The 19,471-nt window shown below is 40.9% G+C and overlaps 1 protein-coding gene across 2 annotated transcripts; it reads right to left on the bottom strand.

Annotated features, from left to right (window-relative positions):
- Positions 1–19,466, bottom strand: KATNA1 (katanin catalytic subunit A1). 2 transcript variants are annotated; one of them, XM_080588012.1, is made up of 11 exons: positions 19,287–19,466; positions 14,628–14,802; positions 13,765–13,922; positions 10,451–10,634; positions 8,782–8,903; positions 7,431–7,536; positions 7,046–7,204; positions 5,796–5,922; positions 4,161–4,295; positions 3,763–3,889; positions 1–333 (listed from the first exon to the last, which is right to left on the bottom strand). In XM_080588012.1, exons 2-11 carry the CDS (start codon positions 14,796–14,798, stop codon positions 135–137), a joined length of 1,488 nt encoding a protein of 495 aa, XP_080444138.1. In that variant the 5' UTR covers positions 14,799–14,802; positions 19,287–19,466; the 3' UTR covers positions 1–134. The 2 variants fall into 2 exon arrangements, with proteins under 2 accessions (XP_080444138.1, XP_080444139.1); XM_080588013.1 differs by lacking the exon at positions 14,628–14,802 and having other exon boundaries at positions 19,287–19,411.
- Positions 19,467–19,471: the final 5 nt, after the last annotated feature.

Raw genomic sequence — 19,471 nt, forward strand, 5'->3', positions numbered from 1 at the left:
GCATTTTAAAAAATATTTATTTAGATATCTGTTGCTCTTAAATTACAAAAGTTAAAAAGAGCACGCAGTGCACTGACACACTAACTACTTCTGAAGCTCTTTTAAGACGTAAGGTGACTTCAAGATAAGACAACTCAGCATGATCCAAATTCAACTATCCATTTCTCGTATTTCTCAATGTCCGCAGCAGATACAGATTTAGAAACTTTCTTTAAAGCTATTTCAAAGTCTTCCATAGTTGTTGGCATGTGCATTTCATCTCGGGAAAGATTTCTTATTTCTTCGGGTGTCAAGCCTTCAATACGCCTTCTCATAGCCATCAACGATGCATCCCTGTTAGGTACGGGGTGGGAAGGATGGGGAAGGAAGAAAAAAGAAGTTACCCAATAGAGGATGGCAAGTTCCGTCGCTTGAACATTCCAGTTAAGCTGTTACATTCAAAAAAGACACAAAAAGTAATTTTTAACTTTTATAGGAAGATTCCTAAGTGCATGGAGAGCCGGCAATACCATGCCACCCATATTTTTGAAACATTGATTTATCCTCACTGGATCTCTGAATAGCTGTTATACTAAGCACACAAGCTGAACAAATGAGGTAAAGATTAACCCGTTTATCTAAGGCTAATGCGTGCCTATGATGCAGCTGCTGCATTTAGCATTTTTAAGCAGGAACAAGGTGAAGTAATGGTTCACTACTCCCATGTATAGAAGAAGGAGCTGGAGTGTTTTGAATGTTTCCTGGTCCAAATAAGTCTGCTTCAAAGAAAGAGCGGTCTACGTTATCTACCTCCAGTCTGTACATTCAAAACTAAACAGTAAACTACAAAACCTGTTCAACCTTTGGCTCCTCAAACTTCTGGTCTCATTAAGTATCAACTGTTGCGCTTACGAAGACATTTTCTTGCTGCATTGTTTGACTGCGTTTGGATTTCCAACATTAATACAAGTAGCAGCTGATGAGCTGAATGCTTTCATAGATGGAAAACACGGAGACTGAAGTTCCTGCTATTTCACTGTTATAAAGTCTGCTTTAAAAAGAAAATGCTGTTTTGTCTAGCAGTAAAAATGGAAAGGTAATCCAGGCAACATCACAAAAGTATATATCATATCATAATAGCAAGTGAGGATCCAGAGGGGAAAAATCTTATACATAGTCTTCTAGGAGGATTTAGAAATATCGTTTCAGCACATTCTGTTTCAGATTCTCCCCCAAAGGAAACCGTAACTGACAGACTTCTGAGTTCTATTTGCTAACAAATTATTTAGCAAGTTCATGAATAGTAACTAGAACTTCAGAACAGCAACAATGAAGAAAGGGTTGCTTTGTTAAATTCCATCTTAGTCAAATGTCACCATGCTTTGCTGTTACGTCATCATTTGTTATCTAAAAGCCAGTTTTACCCAGCCTGCAAAGGGGGAAAGAAAGAGAAGTATGCCATGCATCTGATTTGCCTCTAGTCAGCAGTTTACATGGAATAGATAAATAAATACATAAATCATCAAGTGCAGCTGCCACCACTTTCTTATGTAAGGTCATTTTGCCAATATTCCAACACCAACCACCAACTCTGACTGCTCTCTTAAATGCACACTGAGAGCCTGGCAAGCTTTGCTCAAATAATAAGAAACCATACGCTGCAGTCTCTTCTGTTCCCAACACCTTTCAAGCTTCAAGCTCTGCTCAAGCAATGATTCAAAGTCAGTTCCTACTGACATCTAATATGCAACTTAGATGCGATTTTACATTTCCTGAATATGCTTTTTTAAAATAAAATTTCACCTTCATTTTTCATGGTTTTATGCTTACTGTCAGGAGCTGCTCTGGTATCTCTGACTGTTTTTCACTTTGGCTCAGCAAACTTTGGATTTTACCTCGAGTTCTTTAAGGTAGGAGAAAATTTGAGCAAAGCAGAGTTCTTGGCCCAGTTAAGTTTTACTTATCACTAGCAAGGACTGTTAAATTCAGCAAATCTGAGCTTGGCCTGTGTTTGTATACCAAGTCTGAAACACAAAAGCACTTTAAGATCAGCCAGAAGTCTTTTTGTCTCAAAGTAGATGAAACAATCGTGTCTAAGATGTCTTCCCTCACATCATTAACAAACTGTAAACACACAGGCTAATGTAAGTACTTTCTTACTAGTTTCCAATCATGCACATACAGTGAAATCCACATCATGCACATACAAGTGAAATTCACTCAAAAACATTACAATTATTCTGACTTTTAAACAAGTGTTGTAGTATCCAGTGCAGTATTCATTACAAATACCAAACACTGTATCTGGAAAAGCAGACTGGAAGAGGCAAACTGCAGCTACAATGCACAAACTAGCAGGCCTAATAAACTTTTTTTATAACATGAACTTATCAGCACAAACTCCTTTCAAAGCACGACCCACACCAAAACTGAGCAGAACACCACCACAAATTCGTTTCACAAACAAAACAAATCCATGCAGCACTGACTGCGAGCATCTAACATTCTTTTCCCAGACACTGAGTCAAGTTCGTTCCTAAATGATACCAAGCCTCCAAAGTCCCTCTGCAGCCTTAGGTGACAGCTCTGCCTACAGGCCACTCAGTCATCCCTGCAGCATGGGATGTCCTCTCAGCTGTGCTGACAAACGTTTGCAGAGCTGCACTAGAAATCAGGCAAGAAACGGATCTGCTTTTGAGGAAAGCTGTGAAGTGTTTTAAAACTGGAGCAGTTCTCTTAGCCTGCTCAAAGCACAGCCCCACAACGGTTGTGTTGGCACAACTTGGAGGTCCAGCGTAGCACTGCCACTCTTTAATGCTACCTCCAGAGCCTGAAAGCATGATTACACAGGTGCTTATTAGAGGACAGCAGCATCTTGAGAAGTTTCAGTTGTCACTTGCTGCTGGTTCCGTAATTTATCACCTCTGCAACTGTGCCAATGCAAATTTTAGATGTAAAATCTAATATTAGACTCTTAAGAGAGCAATCAACAATTGAAAAGGGAATGAAAGGACAAAAAACTGGGGGAAGGCTTAGAAGGTATTTAAGTGATTGTATGCAAACAGTACTAAGAACACTAAGAGTATTCTTGGCTGCACTAGGCAGAGTATTGCCAGCAGATTGATAGGTGATCCTTATCTCTACTCAGTGTTGGTGAGGCCACACCTGGAGCTCTGTGTCCAGCTCTGGGCCCCCCAGTACAAGGGAGAAACAGACGTACTGGGGAGAATCCAGTGGAGGGCCACAAAGATGACGTGACTGCAGCACCTCTCCTGTGAAGAGAGGCTGAGGGAGAACTGGGACTGCTCAGCCTGGAGAAGAGGAGGCTCAGGAGGGGGATCTCGATACCCGAAGGGAAGATGCGATGAAGATGGAGCCAGGCTCTTTTCAGTAGGCCTCTGTCACTATCACCTGTTACTCCCTCAACAGAACATCCATTTGTATGAGCTCAGTGGAATAACAGCAACTCTACCGGTTGAAGTCTACCATCCTGTGGATATTCCTCACACAAGGAATTTGGTGTACATAAAGCAATGTGGAATTTTACCTAAATCACAGCTCATTTACATTAATATGTTGCAACTGCTCTTCATCATTGTCATATGACAGTATCAAATAGAAATATAGGTAAACATGAATGCTGTATTTTACCTTTTAGCCATACATAAAGGACAAGTTACAGTGTATTCTTATCCAACAATTTTAATCACATAAATTAGATTTAAAAACAACTTTCTCAGAGTTTGTAGCAGTAATAACACGACCAATGCACACTTAACATACCTGCATACGTTGGTAATGTCTGCACCTGAATATCCCTCCATTTTCTCAGCTATATTTGCAAGGTCAACGTCGTCTGCCAGTTCCAGCTCCCGCAGATTTATTCTTAGGAGTTCCTCTCTACCTTTTGCTAATCAAAGAACAGAAAATTGACCTTTACAATCTGCTTTCTGACGATACATAATGAATTGAAGAGGGATAAGGAGGAAGGACAAGGAAAAGGACACTGCACTTGCTACGGAAGTGTTCAATGTTTTGATTTAACCTGATTCTAAATTTGTAAATAAGTTTGCATATATGTATCAAGAAGTTTTTTAAGATCAGACAATCAAAACTAAATGAGTTTTGATATAGTTTTGATTTCAGTCTTTTCAGCCCCTCCTCTCCCCAGGTCTTTATACCTGATGGTAAAGGAATGTAAATTCTCTTTTCTAGTCTTCGTCTTAGGGCTTCATCAATATCCCAAGGAAAATTAGTAGCAGCAAGTACCATGACCATCTTAGACGGATCATCATTTTCAGTGGCCCCTCCGACACCTGCATTGGAGAAAAGAGTAAAATGTACATATGTTTTATTAAGTTTGACATACAGAGAGAACAATACCCACAATTCTGTAATATTAAAGCAACTGTCGAAGTGCAATAATAAAAATAAAGTGCAACAAAGGTCAGGTTTTCAACTATCTGGCAGACTGCAAGCAGAAATGCAGACTCAGTTCAGCTGGGAGCAATGGCACAGGCTGTACAAGATCAGGAAGTTCCTCCCATCATGGCTGGAACACTTCTACAGCAGAGCTATTTTCATTTCTGCCACTATAGCGTTTTGAATTTTCACACCAATGTCGTGTAACAGCACGCAGGGGCTGGGCAGTACGCACTAACAGCCTTGCCAAAGCAGCATTATTCCCTAACAAAAGTTTGTTCACTTCTGAATTCAGGCCAAATGTTTCACATACTTAAGTGGATTCTTATGAACTGCTGAAGTGAATGTTCAAATTCGGTGGACTAAAACATAATTTTTAGACAGGGAAACCACCTCAGTCTCCAAAGCACTGTGAAACTGCTGCTAAATGAAGAAGTTGTATTTCATTAAACTTGCTAGGATCTGCACTTACTGTTTTGGCATATAATCATAGGACCGGGCTGGGGAATAGCCATTGTACCTAGTCTGCCTGAAAATTTGCATATAAAGCACCATTTATGAACTCTCAAGTAAAAGGACTTCAAATAGTTGTTACTAATAAAATTAGCTTCTATACATACTTGAGTTATGAGAACAGCATTACAGCTCTGCTGCTCTTTAAACTCAGACATAAAAGGGTATCAACATCAGAGAAATAGAATATACAAGTCTCCTGACTCATGGAATTCTATCACAAATTACTGCAGAGATTAGGACTTTTTGGTTGCTCCTTTCTGCTCCCTTCTTGCCAAAAAGGTGGTAAAAAGGGTGCTTCTAACAATATTTCAGTTACCTACTTTTAAGCTTCGTTGATTTGCTGAATATCAAGCAAATGGCTGTAATGAACTCAGTGTTTTAGGAAGAGAAGTCTCCCAACCACTTCTACAAAACTATTTTCTTCATTTTTAATTTATAACTTTAGGAGGAAAAAAAATCCCAAAGACATTAAGTATATGAACTGCCTTTGAAGTTTAAATTGAACAGGTGACAGTTATTTTGAACTACTTCTCTACAAGTAAAAAGCAGATGGTACTCTAGGTAACAACTTAAATGACATGCTGGCTGCTACATTTATACTTTTCTCCTTCTGCAGTTCTGAAGTCTTGCATTCTCTACTGAATCTTCATTATTGTGGGTTAGTAATACAAGGTCAGTGCTCAGATACTGAAAGACAGTTAAATAATTGGTTTCTTTTTTTCTTCCACACTGGCAGTTGGAATAGCGTATGTGTGTGTTTTTTGCCCCAATTTTATGTAAGTCTTTGAAGGAAATTACATCTGAAGAATGAAATTTGGATTCTCCCCCCCCCTCAAGTTTCCTCCAGCCCAGAAGCTCCGAGTGATCAGGTTATTTACCATCCATTTGAACTAGCAGTTCTGCTTTCACACGTCGGCTAGCTTCATGCTCCTCTGAGGTTCCCCGGCGACTACAGATAGAGTCTATCTCATCAATAAATATAGTTGTTGGGGCATAAAATCGAGCCTGAAGAAAGCAAAAGATAAAGCAGAAGCTGAAATGGCAGTCTACTCACATTTAAGAAATGGTAGCATGTTCAGAGTTGAGTAACGACACACTTATCCCAATGAATCAGCCCATAAGTATCAAACAGTACCTAACCTTCTGCCTCTGGGACCACCACACAGAGCTACAGAGCAGCTGCGCACCCATTAACGACATTTGAGCAGAACATTTTATGGCAGTCATAATTGCTAGGGCTATTACCTTATTAAATATTAAAAAAAACATTAGGAACATCATTTTTAACTTTGTCAAAGTCATCGCAGAACACTTGAATAAGAACTCAGGTGAAGTTAGGACTAACAGCAGGCTAGGACACCGTGATAAGGACCGTCCAAGAGACAGGTCAACTGCAAGGTAACCCTAACCCTTCTGACAATGGAAGAAGTCAAACAAAAAGGGTCTACAATAATAAAAGTGATTGCCCTAGAGCATTTATGACGTGCTCCTTTGTGTATAGGCATTCTTTTAATTGATGGTAATGATATTAACTTATTAAATATCATCACACTATATTGCAAAAATCTTCTATTTCCTGACTACTGTAATTGCAACTCTACTGCCCCCTTCAGCACTTGGCACCCTGGCAAACACTGCACGCAAGCCTGGTGACAAAAAATAATACTACAATGTTCTGAGGCATTTTCAAGCATTACATGCTATGAAGCCACCTACATACTTGGTACTGTTTGGAAGTCCACTTATCTTAAATACAAGTCAACCACAACAAAAAAAGCACCCATCCACAACAACAAAACACACACACAGCCTAAATAGGGTTTCCATCCAGAAAGCAATTATTCTCCTTCCAGATCTACCTACAAGCTTGTCCTACAGCACTCATCAGCCTATAGCTAGCTATCTCTAACAAGTTAACCCTGAAAATAAAGATGACCCCATTTTTTAGTTTAGAAGCTTTTCACTAATAACCACATCTTCAGTGTACATAGCCAAATCAGAAGGTCCTGACGTGTTTGAAGCTTCGAAAGCTAGCTCTTACATATGCTCTAAATTCTAAAACTTGGCAAGGTTTCACTATTCCAGAAGTAATTCTACTTCATTATTTATGTCAAGAAACTTCAATCACCATTTCAAATAGCAGACGAACAAGCTTCTCAGACTCTCCTCTGTATTTTGAGGTAAGTGTGGAAGAAGAAACATTGAAAAAAGTAGTCTTGCATTCAGTTGCTACAGCTTTTGCCAGGAGGGTCTTTCCAGTACCAGGAGGACCAACCATCAGCACACCCTATTAAAATAAAATAAAATAATAAAAAAAAAAACACAGTTAAATACAGCTGAAGACCGCATTTATCTGTCTGATACCTTTATTTTGTTAGTACTATTTGCCATAAGTATTGTTATTAAAAAGTGGAAAAAATTTATATAAACTGTAAGACACCTGTAATTTCTTGTTGCTCCAAGATCCAATCTCAGAATCCTACTTATGATCACAGGATCAGATTTTTTCATACCTTCCATGGTCTTCTAATTCCCTTAAAAAACTCCGGCATCCACATCGGTAAAACTACAGCTTCCTTGAGCAGCTTTTTAGCTTCTACTAAATCAGCAATATCATCCCTGACAAGAAAGAGAAAGTTGTTTGACAGACTCAGGCAGGCTGCAAAAGAATCAGTCCACAGATGAAATCAATATGGAACAGAACTCAATGTTATGTACTGGCTCTTCAATAATTCAGACCAATGAGTTGGATTTAATTAAGTTCTAGTGGCAAAGGCATACAACCAGAGTTGCCAACCAGCCTGTAGACTCCTGCTGCATGCTAAAGCAAAGAGGCATTACCTATTTCACTAAAGTACTGCTGTTCTTACTCACAGCAAGAATAAGCAGAATAAGGCAAGCTGGGTAAACTTATGCTAGTCACAGATGATGGTTTCCTCTTTTGCTAAGAAGTTGGCTGCCTCTTAAATTTGAATACCATCTTTCATCATTATGAGAACAATTTACTGAAGACCAGTAAATGGAGATGAATTGGAATAATTTTTTAGAATTCTTTTTCAAAGCTACAAGTGTATTAATTCTTAAAAATTTTATAGGCTTGCCTTATTTTCTTGAGGTTAACTCTCAGGGCATTCCACTTACAGTGTGTGCCCAAGTGACATTTCAGTTACAAAACATATGAGGTGGAAAAATTAGTTTCAAATCTGAAGTTGTAATTTAAGATTCAGTATAAAAATTGATTCATATATTCACATATTAAACTGAGATACATGATAGATGTCCTATGCATACAAAGTTGTTAGGGTTTGTTCTTTTTTTTTTTTTTTAAGCCTACTTCATTTGCCAGATTTTTGCTCATTTAATCCCCACAAAAATCACATAAGCTTGGAAACATTCAGAACACAAAACCTCCTTTGTATACGGTTTAATATTTAACACGTTTATGTAAAGGCTCTGACACATGGTTATATTTTATACTGGCAGTCATATCATGTCCAGCAAGAACTCAAAGCGTTCCTATATTGACATAACTTCCTTGTTAATTGGTCTTCTACGTTGATACACCCCTGGGTAACAAAACAGGTTTTAAATGAAGAGACGCTGTCAGACAATAGAACCTTACACATTACAAAATAGCGTCTCAAAAATTGGCATCAGGACTCTTAGAAGAGACTGAGTTTTGTACGGGTGAGTAAACAAGTTCTAAAAATATTCAACTACACGAGAGGCTTAGCTGACTATTTAAGGAAAGATTTTATGTACTTTTTATATATAAGCATAAGCTAAAATATTTAATTCTTATCATAATGTACAAGAGAAAAAAGCAAACAACAATTCAGATCTGGCAACAGTATTCAAACTTACCATCGAATGTTGGGATTTTGAGAAATGATATCTCTTTCCAAAGCTTCTACTAAGTCTTTATCATATCCAGTACTATCAAACTTCTTTGGTTCAGACTCTGAAATCTCAGATGTGGATTTGTTCTACATAGAAGGGATATAGCAGTGTAAATACTTTATAATGGTTATGCTACTAATGGGTTTTCATAACAAGACCACAAGTTTCTAGAAGGCAATGTAAAACAGCACAAAAGTTATGAGGCATCTGTATTACTGCTGCACTGCAGTGTTTATTTGGTTCACTCACACTTCTGTACTGCTCTGGTCCCATTTCCTTCTCCCCAAAGCCAGCATATTGCAACGATGCGGTTTCTTGCTTCAGTAGGTAATCAAAACTGCACACACCTATCCCAGTATAACAGCGTTTGCCTCTTTTCACAGAGGAGTTGAAAACTATCTGCAGTACTTAGCTGGGCAGGGGAATTCTCTGTGAAACTGGATTAACCTAGCCTAGTGTGGCACCTTATAACTCACATCTCGTAGGTATCATAAATATGTCAAGCAGACAAAAAAAAAAGTGAAGCGGGACTTCCATATGTAGCTTGAGCAAAGCTGATCGGCATAAAGTCCATAAAAGTAATAGGAAAGCTAAATAACTTATATAAGCATACAAGAACATAGAAACACCTTTGCACTAGTCAGAAGAAAAGAAGCTACACAGTTGAGTAGACTCAAACAGCAGAGATCACGCAACTGAGAGCGAATAAAAGCACTAAACATATCCCTTCTTTTATACACTTAGTAAGCACTAAGTATGATAGAACTGAAAAAAAACCCACAAACAAGAAAAAGAAATCCACACTATCCTGCCTCAGCATATGTATGTCCTTTGAACGAGGACCATTACTCAAAGAGAATGTGATTTAATTCCTACTAACTAAAAGTATCAAACTTCATGGGTAAACATTTCTACCCATGTAGTTTATACTATTTGCACAAGCCATAACACCTTGCCCACACCATAAGGTTGCTGGAACTAAGAGAAACTTTAGTACATGGACATGAATACAGTGTCCTCAGTATGATCCCTTACTATGATCATTAGCTAAATTTATGGAGACTGGAACAAAATTTCAAGCACTTCAGTTGAAAAGAATAGATCCCACATCATTCTCTTTCATGAAGTATGTCAGGTTTTTGTTTGCTCTAGAATCTGGAGCTAATAGCACATCTCATCAACAAGAACAAAAAGTAGGCAAAAGTGTCTCTTTAAGACTAAATAAATCTTGAAATGCTTTGGAATAGGCAAGTCAATCTCAGTCTAAACTATACAAAAGCAATAAAAAACCCACAGGGACATCACATTTAAATGAGCTCCATCAAGCTTGTTGTCAGTAATTAAATGGTATAATCTTAAACAACTATCTCCAAATTGCAGTGAACAATCCCACATTTGGCAGATTACTTCCTCTGGATGGCTTTATTACTAGGTTTCTGTTTGCTTAAATTAATCCATTTTGCACCCTTTGGTAAGCAAGACTGTCCATAAAGCAAAGATACCTTATGAAGTTAGATTAAAATTGGCACACTGACTTGAAAAGAAGAAATAATTTATAGGCATCTAATTTTATAAAATATTCAAGAAAACAAGACTGAGTTTCTAAACATCCTGAAGCTGTCTGCAAACTTACCTTTTCCTCTTTTCCTTTATTTTGCTGATCCTTTTTTTCCCGGCCACGGACTGCCTTCCCTTTATCATTGGGATTTCGAGAGGATGGGCGGTGAGGGCCTCTGACAGCTGCACTTATGCGATTATTGTGACCTCTGCAATCGCTGCACTGAGCAGACTGACGTTTTCTGGGTCCTGGCGAAGGTCTAATTAGTTGTAATATATGCAAAAAGCCTCAGTGCAAAGTCGCTGGTGAGCACTAAATAACCACATCAAGTGGTTACAAGCTATAAAAACCATTTTGCTCAAGATAAAAATTTATCTGCATATATTGATGCTGCACTCAGTGAAATTAAAGGCACCAACAACATTACAAGTCACCATACAGAACATGTAGGTCAGAAACAAGACAGACGTTTTTAGATAGGCACTAGACGTTCACTTTCCCTTTGCCACAAGCTTGGGGCTCATTATTTGCTTAAAGCAAGCTTCTTGCTTTGCATATTTCACAAATAAAACTAATTCTAGTATTTTGAAGCTTAGAAAAAGAAAAAAAATGTATATATAATTTCATTTTTATCACAATTGTTCTCACTTCCAACTCAAATAAGCACAAGTGTTTCTTGGGAACATATTATTTTTACATCTCAATGGGAAAAAGAAAAAAAAAAGTCCGATCTCTCCCATCACTCACTATCATTCTATTGCTGGCATAACCTAGGACTAACTAAAACAGCTTCGTGTTACATTTTGAGCTGGCTTCTATCAGATTTTAACTTCAGAGAGGTATCATTTTTGTTTTAAAGGGAAATGCAGAGAAACACACACACACAAAATAACTTATAAAAAGCATTTCTGAACACCAATCAAGATGTCTTGTCAAGATTCTCAAAGGGAAAACACATGCTATTTTTTCCCCTGTCCCTCAAAGCTCTCCTCTCAGAACCCCCAGCTTGCAAAAACGGAGTCACTTAAAATACTATGTTTTCGACACACGTGTTATAACTTACATAATCACATAATTAGTTAGGTTAGGTTGGAAGGGACCTCTTAACATCATCTAGTCCAGCCCCCCCGCTCCATCAGGGTTAGAGTGAGCTGCCTAGGGCTGTGTCCAGTCAGATACTGAGTATCTCTAACGATGGAGACTCCACAACCTCTCTGGGAGATCTGCATCAGTGTCTGACCATTCCCACAGTAAAAGTGCATTTTCCTATGTTCTGGTGGAACTTTATGCATTTTAATTTGACCCTGTTGCCTTCTGGCCTGTCAGTGGCTACTAGTGAGAGGAGTCTGGCTCCCACATCTTCATTCCCTCTCATCAGGTATTTATGCACATGGACAAGATTCTCCTGAGCTTTCTCTTCCTCAAGTAACCACCTTTGGTGCCCTGTGCTGGACTCACTCCAGTAAGTCGATCTCTCTCAATACTGGAAAACCCAAAATAGACAGAGCACTCCAGGTATAATGACTCGTCTCCAAATAGACTTCATATCACCAATAACAATCCTCTGAGCCCAGTCATTCAGCAAGGTTTTAAATCCACCTAGCTTGTCCAGTTACCTAACCTGTACTTTGTCAGCCTGCCTACAACAGCGTTGTGGGAGACCATATCTACTAAAGTTGAGGTAAATAACATCTGCTGATCATCCACCAAGTCAGTCACCTCATTGTAGATGGCAATGAAGCTGGTCAAGCATCACTTCCCCTTTGTAAATCCATGTCGACAACTCCTGATCACCTGCTTGTCCTTCACGTGGTTGGAAATGTTTTCCAGAAAGATTTTCTCTACCATCTTCCCAAGTATTACTTATGTGTAGTTCCCCACATTTCTTCTTACCCTCTTGGAGGCAGGAGTGATACTTGATCTTTCCCAGTCTTCAGACACCTTTCCCGGTCACCACGGCCATTCAAAGATAACTGAGAGTGGCATCGCAGTGACATCAACCAGCTCCCTCAGCACTTGTATGTGCAAGCCATCTGACACGTGGACTTCGGTACCTTCAGTTTGTTCAAGTGCTCTCTAACCTAGTTCTCCCCCAATGAGGGAGAGGTGTCTTTGCTCCAGACTTTCCTTTTGGTCTCAGGGGCCTGGATATTCCTGAACACCAGTTTTATTGGTAAAAGCTGAGACAAAGAAGGCATTAAGTACCTTGATCTTCTCCACAACACCCATCGCCAGTTCCCCTGCCCCATTCATCAGTGGGCCCATGTTCGTTTATGTACTTATAGAACTGTTTCTTGTAACCCTTCATCAGATTCAACTCCAGACTGGCTGCCGCTTTTCTAATCCTGTCCCCACCAGACCCGATAGCAATTCTGTACTTCTCCTGGGTCACCTCTGCACACTTTTGGTCCAAGTTCACTTCAGCTCACCCATGCAGGCCTCCTGTCACCTTTACTTCATTTCTTGCTTGTCAAACTGGACCTTTCTTGAGCTTGGAGGAAGTGATCCTTGAGTACCAGCCAGATCTCCTAGACCCTTCCCCTCTCCAGGGCTGCATAACATGGCATTTTTCCAAGCATCTCTCTGAAGAGGTTGAAGTCAGCTCTCTTGAAATCCAACGTTGTGGTCACATTTCTCCTACCTCTTCTTTAGATCTCACACTCTGTAATATTAGTCAGTGCAGTCAACGTTGCCCTTGTCCTCAGTTCTTCCTTTCAGTATCTCCTTTCAGTATCACGTGCAAAGCATCCTTCCTTGTTGGCTCCTTAATTACCTGTGCTAGGAATTTACCATCAGTGCACTCAAGAAATTTCCTAGATCACTTGAGCCCTGCTGTGTTGTCTTTCTAGCAGATACCAGCCCCTGGTAGGTGCGAGGCTTACAGTTATTTGAAATGAGACTGCTCCAAGTTTCAAACAAACACACACAGCAGCAGCATATTGTAGCATAACTAACCAGTTCATGGAGATCAGGGCACCAACTTGCTATGCAAAATGAACTGAACTTGGACACTTCAAGGTTTTCCCATTACTCTGGTAACATTTCATCCTTGTCGTGTCAGATACATGCGGAATCATTTTAAAGTTGATGAAAAGCAATTCAGGAATAGAGTTGAGCTTCCATGGAATGACAAGTTTAACTCAACTCAGAAAAACCGAACAAATGCATGCACAAAGAACCTTGACATTGGTCAGCCCATAAAGGACAAAAGCCTCAGAATTTTCTGAAGGAGGATGCCTCAAAATGGCATCTCCACCACCAGAAACAGCGGCATGTGGCTGACGTATTATAAGTCATACAAGCTCTGGAACAAAAATTGCGCAGGAGCAGGCTGGAGTCAAAGCATATTTTACACTGATAAATGTTAGTGTCTCCAGGTTTCCTCTTACCTCCGTTCAGCAGGTACTGGCAAAGACCAGACTTCTGCATCATGAGCTGGTAATTCTTGTTGTGAAGCTTTCAAAGGAGTACTGTCTAGTTTAAAACTCTCCAGTGTTTTCATTATATCTTTCACATGCTTAGCTTCCACACTTATCTCCTGCCAAACCTGATAAATAGAAAAAAAGGTAGATTACACTCAGTGCAAGTAAGTTTGTCGTAATCTTCTGTTTAAGCCTATGTAATGCCTGGATGGGTTCCACAAGGTTTCATAAGTTACCTGATCCTACTTAAAGAGACAAGAATAATGCACATCAGATATTAAAAATGTTCTTCTGCCTTTCCCAGCACACTTAAATAATAAACAGATTTTGAATTTAACACTGAAAAGACTTCTGACAAATTTTCTGTGTTAAACAATACACACGAAAAGAGTATGACAGAAAAGAGTTATCGACTTTTTACCTTATTGACTGAATGTCAATGCAGAAACGATGCCTCATGTTAAGGATAAGTTAACACGGCAGCCACAACTCAGTTTCTATTAAGTATCTGTAAGTCACACTACTGAAACATAGAGAAATATGACTATTCAAAGTAATACCAGCTGGAAAAAAAGCTTCAGCATAAGAGGGGCACTCATCAAAAAGAAGCTGACAAGCCAGACATTGCACCAGCTCCCACCGCTGAGTTTCACTGCCTATTTGTCAATGTCAGAGCCAGAATTCTTAATGAAGCCTTACATATGTCTGTACAATAACACCAAAGTTTATCAGAGAGCAGTGCAAATATTTTCGGATTTCTGTTCACCAAACAAGGCAATTTTTGCTAGCTTAATGCTTTATCCTCAATGTCCCAGAAAAGGATTATTTACCTGTTGCCATTTCTGCTGCAGATAGGTATCTCTGACAGAGTAGAGGTACTTATTCATCTGGTCAAGAACTCCCTGGTAGTAAACCATTGCAGAGTCATAGTTTCCCAGTAAGGCATATTCACGAGCCAGCTTTACGTTCTCACTGATCATAACAAGGCTCATGTTCAACATGAAGCTGAAAAGGATAGTGAACACATTAAGGAAAAAAATCCCACAAGCCAGGAACAGAGCAAATTTTTGCAACTATTTTCACATGATTGTTACCCCACTAGACATATCAAAGCACAGAAACAGCAAAATACATTGGTTAGAAAAAGGTTCCAGAATGAATGTCACCTATACAAAAAGCAAATTGCTTCTCTGTTGGTAGAAGTGAAACTTTTCACTTCATGCGATGAGGATTCTGTTTAAAATTATGTACAAGACATGCAGATTTAACACACCTTTACAAACCGCAACTGCATAATCTCCTTCCCTCTTCATTTGGTATTTTATTGTTAGTGCTACAACATCCCCCATACTACAATGATCTGCAGTTAAAAATAAAGTTTTTCCACCAGATACATTAAGTTCTGTTATTTTTTTTGCCTTAGTATTCCCCATATATAAGCTTAACAGCCTGATTCTGCATTGTGGAAAACATTTTTCCCTTATTTTTTTTGTAAATACATCTTCAGTTTTATTAAATATTTCCTTGAAACAAATATCCACCTTCCATGCCCACCTTGCCCCTTCCCATCACCTTCATTTTTAAACATCAGAGCCTCCGCTTTGAGGCAGGTCAGATACCACTGAAATGTAAAGAAAAGCCAGAATTAAACAGTCGGTGTGTGGCTGCCCACTTTATTTAACATATTGTTCAAACCATGCTGTTTTTCCCAGAAGTGCTTTCTGGGAGCAAACACTATGGAATGTGACCTCTTCTACTTTGTAGCATTAGCAGAATCTGTACTTTTAGATTAGAATAGCACAGAATTATTATTTGCACAAGTACTGCAATAGCTAGACTAGCACAGAATAGCTAGCAAGTAGATTTATTCTTTACAGTCCTGCCTTCATCCACATAGCAGTCCTCCTCAGGTTTTACTCATTATTTACACATCCTATCCCCTTTCTCTCCAAGATACCTGCACCACCTCTACTTTCCCTGTTTCTTTCACACTGAGAATTGCCCTGCTCTCCTCCCAAGTTTCCTAGACCCAAGCACAGACAACATCAAAATGAGCAAATAAACAAGCCTGCAGGAGAGTCTTCTTGCTCGCGTTTCAGCACCTTTACCCAGCACCAGTAAGAAGCAATTGCAAGCAAGCAATTAGTGCTAAGCCCTGGGATGAAGCATACTTGATACAGATCAACTATTTAAAGAATGTAAGAGGCACTGAATTCACGCACGCAATAAACAGACTTAAGACTGAACATATTTCAAGACCAGGTCATGGTCAAATCTGGACACATTAGCAGAGGTTTCAGAAGTCACACTGCTAAAATGTGAAGTCCCCACCGTGAAGATGAGCTGCTATGTACATATCAAATAGTTTAAGGCTTCCACTCCTCCTTTTTCTGTTCCCTTCCCCAGTAGCTTTATGCATGAATACACAGCTGACCCGCTCTTGAGCCAGCATAGCTTTTTCCTTCCTTTCTCTTTCTTCCTCAGCTTCCCTCGAAGCCGCAGAAAAAAGTTTCAGCCCAGATGGCTAAACTTTGCCAACAGGACAGCTGAAGGTGGCCCCCGACAGCTCACACCCAGCCACGCGCAGGACCTGTACCCTCCCTAATCTCACCCTGGCCAGAGGCTCGCCGAGCTAGCCACGGGGATGGGTACAAACTGATACAGAGAGCGTGGCCAGCGACTCCACACACCGCCGTATCCCGCGCTAATTAAGCTGTGGAGACAGAGCTTGACTTGGGAGTTTTGTTTTTTACCTCAGGAGAAAGAGCCTGAAGGTGTTTGCCAGCTGCCGCACGGATCATCACGCAGATATTACTGAAGTTTTTACTGCTATATTTAGGAGCAGGCTTTTCCACTCATGCTCATCCTACCAGATACACCTGTTTGCCTGTCCTGTGAATCCAAACTGATGACTAACGCTTCTGAAATCACACGTTGAGCAAGATGCTAATGAAGGCTTTAAAAATCAAGTAATAGCAAGTTACTAAAGCCAAGCCAGACTTTCAAACACCGTGAGAAGTCATATAGAAAAAAAAAAAAAAAGGAAAAGAGAAGAAAAGTAAAATGAAACATTGAAGGAACACATAGTATTATTAGAGAAATCCAAGCAGAACAGCAATTCTGATTAAGTATTGGAGTGGAGGGGACCAACTTTTACAAGTGGAAAGGAACTAACAGCAGGAATCAAAAAAAAAAAAAAGAAGGTAATGAGGCTAGGTTAGGAAGATATGAAAGCTCAGGACCCTGATGACAGTATTGCACATAACAAACAAGCAAATGTGATTTTTAGGTAAGAGGAGGAGGATGGACAGAAAGAAGGACCGGACACAGAAGAAAGATGAGCTAACATCTAACGAGGAAAAAAATGAGAAAGGCGCTCGGTTAAATTTATAACGTAACCAAAGGTGGCAATTCAAACATACGACAAAATCGCAAGAATCTATGTTTCATTGGTGGTACTAAAAACACAAGAGACTATATATAAACTATTATATATATACATATGTATTCATTTGTTGGTCCGCACTGCCTCGTAAGGCCAGGAGAGCCCCCAGGGGCTTCCAGCAGTGTGTGCTGGCTGCGTTTGTGAGGGCAGAACCCGCACCAGGACAGCGGGCTGAGCGCTCTGACCTGAAGCCAGCGCACGGCTTGCAGCACAAGGCCGCAGCACACTGCGGCAGCTCAGGGCGGCGTGGAAAACACCTGCGGGAGAGGTGCAAGTGCACACAAATCCAGAGCTAAACTGGACCTGAACAGATTTAGAAAACAATTTTTAAAAGGATCTAATTCCAAACCGCTTAATTTTTAAAGTATTTTCAAATACCTCACACTGTCACGTAACAGGATGTCCAAGCAGCAAGGCTGCACTTATCAGCTATGACCTTCCCGTGAATCATACCCAGTGAAATTATCTACGTCCCAACAGCAACAAGCTTGTAAAGTTGACAACGAGCAGGACAGAAGACAAATAACCTCAGTACTTTGTCTTGTGGTTTAATTCTACGTGTACACACACACTTCACAATACTCTCTCTTTACACTAGCTGTGAGTATTTCGGGTTCCCACAGAGCAACACAAAAGAAACCCATCAAATTAACCCATCTCCAGTAACAGAATACATTTTACCATTTGCCCCAAGCACCCAAAATATTTCCAGAGTTTGAAACAGCCAGGAGCAGCATGGGTTGGAACTAACCAAGGTTCAAGGTACCTGCAGCTTTGGAGAATGAGGTTTGGGAACTTTTTTTTTTTTTTTTTTAACTTTAAAGATAACAGCCTGACCAGCATCATGAAAACACTGGGGATGTGTTGCATTTTCAACAACAACTTTAAGGAATTATCAAGAAATATCTGAAGTTGATCACACTAAATTTGGGAAGCTGAACACTAAGAAACCCCCCAAACATACATAAAGAAAAAAATAATAATATTGAGATGTTGGGAGGGAAGAAAAAAGTCAGGGTCTATCAGTTTTTATGTAGAACCCGTCAGCTCCTCATGTGACTCAGAGAACAACACAAGCCCTACAAGGAAAATATTTCTGCAGAGTCCCTCCGTCAGACCTCGGTGCTTGGACTACACCAGAGCTGAGTCTTGGCAAGGTGTTCATGTTCCCATTATTTCAGTCTGCTATGCAGGCTTCAACATCAAAGCAGCCACGTGAAATTCAGAAAGCTCTCTCAGCAAACCAGAGGAGAGAAAAACCCAAAGTAAGAGCTTTCAGGAGTCAATTTTTGCTCACAACGTTGTGTGGCGTGACCACATCACCTCTGAGTTCCCTTCCAGCTTTAGCATCCTACTCTGAAATATACTTGTTGATACCAAATGTTGCCAGGAGTGTGATTGTGCCAATTACCCAAGAAGTCTTACAGTTGCTGGGCTTATGGGGTACTAAACCACCTGCTTCTCATCTGCTCAGTGCAACAGCAACGGTGGTGAAACACCAGCACCCGCGAGTATAAGCACACTTAGCCTGCTGTTTATGCAAAGAATCATCACACTGTTGTATATAGTGGAGCTGTTGGCTGCCAGTTTTATGGTTTTGAGTCTGAGCTTGTCAAAAACCTTAAAGTACGCAGACAAACAAAAGACCACCATAGCACAGAGCTCACACCCTGTTCCACAGGCGCTGGCCCCCCGTGAGACAGCCACCGTTCAGCCACCGAGCTGCTCGGTGGGTTTAGCAGGGCCTGCAGCAAAAACCTAACGCAAATGTGTGAGGAAGAACTAAGAAAAGTCGGAAAAGAAGGAGAACAGAGAGAAGCGGAGAGCAGGGAGGAGCGCAAAGCCGGAGCCAGCGCCTGCCCAGCGGCGGGCCCCATGAGGCGCCGCATCCCCCGGCCAAGGCGGGGAGGCCGGGGCCGCGCCCCCAGCCCCGGTGAGCCCCCCCCGGCAGCGCCGACCCCGCTCCTCGCCCCGAGCACCGGCACCCCGGCACCCCGCGCCCCCTGAGGAGCCCCGCGGGGTCCCCACCGCCACCTCCCCTCACCTCAGGGCGGCAGCGCCGCTGCCCTGCCGCGACCGGGGGACGGGGAGCGCTCGGTACCGCGGTGGCGGCTGCCGGGAGCCCCGGGGCCGCCGCTCCTGCCTCGGCGGCGGGATGGGACGGGACGGGAGGGGATGGCCCCGCCTCGCCCGCCTCCTGCCGCCGCCGGTTTGAAGGCAAATCCGGCT

The sequence above is a fragment of the Anser brachyrhynchus genome (assembly GCF_964034855.1).
Source record: "Anser brachyrhynchus genome assembly, chromosome: 3".
NCBI lineage: Eukaryota > Metazoa > Chordata > Aves > Anseriformes > Anatidae > Anser > Anser brachyrhynchus.

Bases quoted from the DNA above. Each gene is read 5' to 3' on its own strand.
- KATNA1 (XM_080588012.1), bottom strand. From the start codon at position 14,798: ATGTTGAACATGAGCCTTGTTATGATCAGTGAGAACGTAAAGCTGGCT. The intron at 8,904-10,450 runs GTAAGTTTGCAG...CCTTCTATGTAG, and splicing joins ATAAAGGAAAAGAGGAAAAG to AACAAATCCACATCTGAGAT. The intron at 3,890-4,160 runs GTATAAAGACCT...TTCTTTGATTAG, and splicing joins TTACATTCCTTTACCATCAG to CAAAAGGTAGAGAGGAACTC.